The sequence below is a fragment of the Danio aesculapii genome, chromosome 10 (assembly GCF_903798145.1).
Source record: "Danio aesculapii chromosome 10, fDanAes4.1, whole genome shotgun sequence".
Classification (NCBI taxonomy): domain Eukaryota; kingdom Metazoa; phylum Chordata; class Actinopteri; order Cypriniformes; family Danionidae; genus Danio; species Danio aesculapii.
This window is the reverse complement of record NC_079444.1, coordinates 32,330,094-32,338,351: the sequence shown is the minus strand read 5'-3', so window position 1 is coordinate 32,338,351 and position 8,258 is coordinate 32,330,094. Positions and strand designations below refer to the sequence as shown.

The 8,258-nt window shown below is 35.8% G+C and overlaps 1 protein-coding gene across 1 annotated transcript in view; it reads left to right on the top strand.

Annotated features, from left to right (window-relative positions):
* Positions 1-5,518: 5,518 nt before the first annotated feature.
* Positions 5,519-8,258, top strand: part of uvrag (UV radiation resistance associated gene) — a 242,107-nt gene continuing 239,367 nt past the window's right edge. Inside the window, exon 1 of the mRNA XM_056466831.1 lies at positions 5,519-5,838. Coding sequence (XP_056322806.1) covers positions 5,731-5,838 — 108 coding nt within the window. The 5' untranslated portion in view covers positions 5,519-5,730. The remainder of the gene's footprint in view (positions 5,839-8,258) is intronic.

Below are 8,258 nucleotides of genomic sequence, written 5' to 3'. Positions count from 1 at the left end.
CAGGCTTTTGTTGTTAATTACTAATCTGTAATATTTCTATATTATTGTTATTAGTAGTAGTATTTTTACTCCTGTATATTGCAGTATTGAACAGATAATTGATTGTAATTGAAGAATCTGATAATTATTATTTAAGATATTTGAACCATTTTCTTGAGCCATTTCAAAACTAAATTCTAAGCACATTTTATTCAACAGTGCAGAAACTACACTTGCCTTTTAACTGAAGTGTTCAATCTTGTATCCAGAAAGGGGCGTAAAACTATACTGACACAATTTTTAATTAATAAATAATTTAAATACTCCATTATTTAGAAAACTTAATAATAATAATAATAATAATAATAATAATAATAATAATAAAAGGAATATATGTCAATATTAAACTGTTTTTATTAGAAATATCTCTAAAGTCTTTATATATTTTAGTTTCAAAATGAAATATAGAAATAAAATCTTAGCGTTAAGCATTGCATCTTTTAGAATAAACCCATACCTTTGTTGAAACATGCTTAATGGAAAAAAATATGCTTCCAAACTAGTGGACAGAGCGAAGCTGAATATTAAGAAAATAATGAAATTCTACATAATTCTAAAAAAATTATTGTCCTATATTTTAGTGTGAATAAAATGCTGTTTATGTTGACATCAGTCTACATGAAACGTTCACGTAGACCATGTTCATTTAGAACTCCACTTTCAATTCTCCTTTGGCATGTGCTCTAGAGGTGAACATGTGCTTAATGTTTTTCCCTGTCTGTTGCTTTGGATGGTCGTAATGTTTTAATACAAATTTATGTAAAGCTCATAATGGAGCTCGGTCCCGAAGCTGTAGTAATGTCTGGTCAGCTGGATTTGAGTAACTCCTCGCTGTGAGTTGGAGGATCTGAACATTTTTCGGACCTAAAAAACAGCAAATCTGCAGCTTACATGATCTAAGATGCAGATCTAGACCTCCTGTAGCTGGCTTTTCCAGAAAGATTTTCCCAGCTTGGTCCAGTTACGGAATATATGAATAAATTAATGCTTTTTGGCTCATATTAAGTAATTGCATTGTTTCGTTGATTGATCAGCATAAGGCAATATGTAATATTGGTCAATTTTAATGCAAAAAATAGCATTTTATTAAGATTAACATATGAAAACGTTTATGTTTGAACAATAACTAGCACAAATGTTTGGGTTTGAAAATAAATGATTGTAAAAATAAAAAAAAATGGGCTGGTATAAGTTTCTGACGGTATGATAACCTTAAATAAAAAATCACGGTTTCACAGTGAAGTTTTTTTTCCTCGCTACTGGCCTTCATAGTTCGGGGCTTGTAGAGCTGGACATTGATGGATTACTCTTCAGTGTTTGGACTCTCAGCAGTAAATATTAAAACACACTGAACTGAACTAATCTAAACTGAACTGAACTTAAACTCTGAAAACTGAACTACACTGTTTCAATTCACTATAATCTCTTCTATGTGAGCTGCTTTGACACAATCTACATGTAAAAGTGCTATACAAATAAAGATGAATTGAATATTATATAATTTGCAACTTTTGATTTATATTTAGATATATAAAATAATAATAAGTATTATTTTAGTTTACTTTATTTAATCAATGATTTTATTTAATATGTTTTTGCATATGCACATTTTACATTTACAATTATTTTTGCTAAATATATAGACTGATTACATTATATTAAATTTAATTATGTGACGTAATTACAGGTTTTTTTTAACAAGACAGAAAAGTAAGGACTTTTAGACTGCCTACGTGAGGAGATACAGCATCTGGCCACTTGGTGCACAGACAATAATTTCCTCCTTAACACGACTAAGACCAAAGGAGCTCATTGTGGATTTCAGGAAGGGACGAATAAGCTTACATGATCCCATTCCCATCAATGGGATGGCTGTTGAGCCTGTCTCATCCTTTAAGTTCCTGGGGACCACATCTCAAAGGTGCTGTCTTGTACCACCACACCTTCAGCCTGGTCAAGAGGCTCACCAGTGTCTCTTTTCTTAAGGCAACTTAAGAGCCAGCTGTCCTCAGCCATCTGGTGAAACTACTATCGCTGCGCAATAGAGAGCATCCTAACCAACTGCGTCAGTCTGGTATGCAGGGATGTAGTGGACATTTTAAAAGTGGGGAGGACAGCTGTATGAGATCCAAGGTTTACGTTCATATAATTATTAATCACCCGTTTCTAAATGGTCTGCCTCTAAAAGTGAGGGGGACATATCCCCCCCCCCCATCCACCCGCTGCTTCCATACCACTTGCACAGCTGCTCTGTTTCTGAGCATACGGCACTGCAGTGGGTGGTGAACACATCACAGGAACCCCACTTCAAGCCATGCAGGACATCAAAAAAACCAACATACTTAGGCTCATTCTGAAAACGTAGCCCTATATACATTTCTGGAGATCGCAAATTATGTAGCTACAGATGGCTGCATTTCGTCTTAAACGAAATCGGGGGTATGGTAGAAGGTCAAATTTTTAGTAGTAGTTTGGTAATACATGCTTCAGCGAGTCAAATTTACGAATTTATTTAAATTACATCTCATTTATTAATAAATGCATACATTTCAGTGTTTTGAGGGATATTTAGTAACTATTTTAGAGGTTACTGTCGATCAGACTATTCAAATTAAGTGTCGAATGTTTATTTTTTTTAGGCTACATGCAAATATAACACCTATTTTACAAGAAACATGTTTTGTGAATTTTAGGATGTCTACCGGTGCTTTAGAACTGCCAGTTTCAGATTGTTGAATGATATTTTTACTAGCATTGATTGGTGGATTATGCATTCACAATGGTATAAACTGTAGGGGGGTCAAATGTGTATTTAGTTATATATACATTTTTAATTATTAATATTTAAGATACAGATCAGAGAAAGCTATTTCTTACTTTAAAGCACTGACCCCCCATACAGGGTACATCTTGTTTTGATGTCCTTCAGGGGGATCAAGTGTTAATTGGGGGGTCAGTACCCCCCAAACACCCTGTACTTCGTAACATGAATACAACCTGTACTATATAATGTTCATAGTATATCCATCTGTAAATATCACCATAGTTTTTGTATAACTGCACTTTATAAACACCTATATTCTGCACTTGCTGCTATTGCACTCCTGGTTAGACCTAAACTGCATTTCATTGCCTTGAATCTAATCCAACCCTCTATGGCATGTTGTTGCCCTCAGGCAAAACCCTCCTTTAAATTTTTTTTTTTATGTAAAATATCACAAAAAAGTCTAATAATAAGTTGGTGACCAATGAAATTTGAGGTGGGTGTGGGTTTGACATTTCTTTTTGGGATAAAAGAGCCATTTTTGGACTATAGCCTGCTTGAGCACACTGCTATCAGAACGTAAGCTAGATTTCACTTTTTAACATGTTTAAATTTAAATATCTTTATATTGACAATATGTGTGATGTACATAGATATGTGAAGGAGCATATTGATTGAGAAAAGACACTTTTTGTTATTATCCATGTTCTAAGATGGTAGTTTTTCATTTGTTGCCACAGGGCACCATTAGTTAAGACCACTTTTGTAATAACATCATATAGAAGGAAATGTGCAGAAAGTATAGTTATCACATATATATATACATGGTTCATACGGTCATGGAAACCTGGAAAGTCATGGAATGTTGACATAGCATTTTCCAGGCCTGAAAAAGTTTTGACAAACAGAAAAATCCACAAGGTTTTGGAAAAGTCATGGAAATTACATTTACATTTAGTCATTTAGCAGACATTTATGTCCAAAGTGACTTAAGCTGTGGTCACTAGAGCAGTGGTCACCAAACTTGTTCCTGGAGGGCCGGTGTCCTGCAGATTTTAGCTCCAACCCTAATCAAACCACCTGATCAAGCTAATCAAGGTCTTACTAGGTGTATTTGAAACATCCAGGCAGGTGGTTGAGGCAAGTTGGAGCTAAACCCTGCAGGGACACTGGCCCTCCATGACCGAGATTGGTGACCCCTGCACTAGAGCTTGTGCTTGCAAAATTCTGTCGTAGAGTGTGCAAAAAGGGGCGGGTTAAACAATTTGTTTAAGTGAGCGATTGCTCCATATTTTTAATTTCTTATTTTAAATCATCTTCTATTGGTCACACGCAATTACCTGATGTGATTTCGCAGATAAGAATTCATCAAGCTTGAACTTTCGAATGCAGTGAAATGCGAAACCCGTGCTTTGCGTTTCTGGTCTGCCACATTCAATGCCTATGAATGGAAGTCTATGGAGCGAAAGGTGCAGTGTGACCACGGTTTTATCATAGAAGTAGTTTTATTACTAGTTTAACAAACTAATAAGATTTTGTAAAATTAGTTTGACAAATATCTGTATATTGGAATGGAGGTTAGTTGTTTTTTACTTTTCTTTTCTCACATTATTAGTGAAAAACGTTTATGATTTACCACATGGACATTAATTAAGTCATGAAAATTTACTTGAAATTCCTGGAAAATTTATGGAATTTTTGTGGTAAAAATGTGTATAAACCCTCTATATATTTTTTCTTCACTGTACACTATTACTCAAATTTTATGCAGGTAAAGAACAAGATTGAGTAGTTAGGTTCATTCCATCTGACAGACAGCTTGAAGAGTCACATTAGCTACAGTATGTTTCCATTAAAAGATGCAAATTAAACTTTCAAAAAGCCAAAGTTAAGCACAGTGTATATTTAACCCTGATTAAACAAACCTGATTAAACTAAATAAATTCTTCAGGTTTACTTGAACCTACATGTAGCTAAGTGTGTTAAAGCAGGGAACAAAACTCTGCAGGGCTGCAGCCCTCCAGTAACTGAGTTTGATGTGCATCTGGATCGAAGGTCCATTGAAGGAGGGTGATCGAACTCTGGAGGACTGATTCATTATAAAAGACCCCCAAGCACCCCAAAAATAGGGTGAATTTTTTTTTTCACCCTAAAACAAAATTCATGCCATAGACGGCTAATCTAAAAAAAAAAAAAAAAGCTTAGGCAATGGCGCTCTTGTGGTATAGAGATTCTTTTTATTTTTAATTAATATTTTATTTATTTAATTAACTACTATTACTACTACTAATAACGTGATATAAAACTATATACTCACTAATTAGCATGGTTATATCAATTAAAACTACTTTCTTTGTTCAGCGAACCATGCTGCTTTCGTTTAAGTAACTCACAGTGAACAGTCTTACATCACATCACACATTTTACGCTCGTATCATAATATGCTCATCATCCCCAATATTGGCAAAATAATGAAAACGTTTATATTCAACAACCCGCCCGTTAAGATCACGTTACTCAAACACGTCCCCCTTACTTCCTCATATTTGTACGAACACAGCGCAGCGTGAGTTTCTAAAGGCCTCCACCCGCCCCTTTCCCTGTGATCGACAAGCCCAGCACCAATCGAATGAGATTATCCCTCAACGTCCCCAAACATCTCTTTTATTGACAGCCTCCTCAGCCAATAGGCGTCGCGCGAGGGTTTGCCGATCAAGGTCGCGGTAATGGCTTCCTAGGCAGGACTTACTTTGTTTATACCGCCGTTGGGACACAAGCAGTCGCATTTACGCGTGGTTATAGTGCTTTTTAGTAGACCTTTACAGATTTGGGAAGCATATTCGGACTGGGACAGCATACTGTTAAGTTGCCTATTGGGCTGAGCTGTGTTGACTGAATGACGGGTTAGCCCGTAGTACCGTAAAAGGATGAACTCCATCGCCGGTCGGGATCTCTCGGTGTCCGCGGGATCGGTCAGCAGCAACCCCGGAGCGACATCTTCCAGAGTCCTGCATGTGGAGCTCACATCACAACAGGTACACCTGCAGCATCATGTAATTTCTTTTTTTTACGCGCGCTTATAATGTGTAAATGTGCAGCGGCTCTGTGCGTGCATGTGTCACATGTCACCGATGATCATCATAACACTGGGCCTCCATGTCCAGTCCAGCTCAGGTCAGCATTTATGAGGTTTATTTCCGAAGCATTGTGTTCATAATAAAGCGCTGGGTTGTTTGCTTGATATGCTAGTGTGGGTTTATAGAAGCAATGTTTGGCTTGTTATTGCTTGGTCTTGTTATTATGGGTGTAAAAATAAACATACACCGTATAAATAAGACAACAGAGCTTAGTTGTTTGGTATTCATGTTTAAAACTGTTTGGCAAGGTGTTAGTGCTGCTGTCCTATAGCGTAAACTGCAGTTTTTTTGACAGCATTGACGTGAATGGCGGTAAATGATGTCATTGATTGAAGTAAAGTTCATAATAATATCCATAATAATCTCCATAATATACGTTCATTCATTTTCCTTTGGCTTAATCCTTTATTCATCAGTGGTCACCACAGCGGAATGAACCGCCAACTTATCCAGCATATGTTTTACATAGCGGATGCCCTTCCAGCTGCAACCCAATAGTGGGAAACATCTATACACATTCATTCACACATACACACACGTTTATTCAGTTCACCTATAGTGCATGTCTTTGGACTGTGGGGGAAACCGGAGCACCCGGAGGAAACCCATCGCAACGGGGAGAACATGCAAACTCCACAGAAATGCCAGCTGACCCAGCTGGGATATGAACCAGTGAACTTCTAACCACTGAGCCACCTTGTCACCCCTCCCTAATATAAAATTTCAAAATATTCAGCTTATTCTAAATGGTGAAATCATATTAGCACATTAGCCCAATGACTATCAAACATTTGCCGAACATACAACATTGTTCACAGTCAAAGAAATAGTTGTTTTCAAGTCATACTTACTTGAGATTTTCAGACCAAATATTCAAAGTACCATGGTAAACAATATATAGGGAGCATGTCACAAGTTGTCACTGATCAAATGTGAAAAAAATAAACAGGGGGGCTAATAATTCTGACTTCAACTATATATATATATATATATATATATATATATATATATATATATATATATATATATAAAAACAACCTTATTGTAAGTGTCCCTATATTTATTTATTGGTGTTTTTTATATTTTGTAGTGGAATAAGTTTAAGGGTCACAGAAGAAAAGCTGTTTTTCTACATCAAAACAATGAAAGCGTATTACAGCTTAAATTTTTGTTAAAATATATCCGGTTTTATCAAGTATCTTTGAGTAATGCAAGTTGTAAATCATTTATCCTGATTACAGAAGACATCAACCAATATATTATTAAGGATAACATTAGTTTATATATTAAAATAGACATTGTCATAATGTAATATGTATGAACATAAATACTGATTAATTGTAACATTTGCCAGTTTGTAATGATATAAAAATAAAATGTATTAAAGGGTACCTATTTTACCCCTTTTTCAAGATTTAAGATAAGTCTTTTGTCTCCAGAATGTGTCTGTAAAGTTTCAGCTCAAAACACCCATCAGATTATTTATGGAACCTTTCAGAATATTGGAATTTTCTGCTCTGAACACAACATAGCTTTTTTTGTTGCCTGTGCCTTTATTGCTAGTTCTCCAGGCCCACCATGCCTCGGCTGCTTCAGATAAACAGCACAGTGACAGACATGAAGGAAGCAGATCTCATGTAACGTTTGTGGAAAATACAGTAAGAACTTTCCCAATGACTATTTGATGTATTTATTGTGGAGTTAATTTAAGCCTTTTTGCAACAAGTCACACACAATGTCATTACAAAGTTCACACACAAACATACAGAGCAGACACACACGCGTGCACATTTAACTTTGCACTGTTTTTGCACAGCAAATGTGACCGCATGCATCCATTATGTTAATGTAATAAAAAAATGTTATATAAAAAAATATATAATGTTATAAAAATGAACCTGTTTTAACATCCACAAAGCGGGATTGAAGCGTCTTCTTTTATAACTGTATTGACATGCGACTGTGGTGATGAAGTAAAGATGATAAGATCGCTGCAATTCATTACAAACATGCACTATTTTAAAAACGTTTTAACCTTTAAAACTAATTCCTGATCACATTCGATGATGATTGATGATCACAGAGGGCTGAACAGATCTTTTAATCCCGGTTTCTTTGTGGGCTCTTTCCTTGTTGATATGATTATACGCATTACTACAGAGAAATGCTGAGACGCAGCTGTCAATCAATTCAGTGGGCGGGGAAACCGCACTCCTACATCACATTGCTGTCGGCCTCAAAATGGGAGGGATTTGGATCCTATTTTAACATCAAAAAATTAAAAGAAGAGACTTATTGTGTTTCAATCACTCCAATAT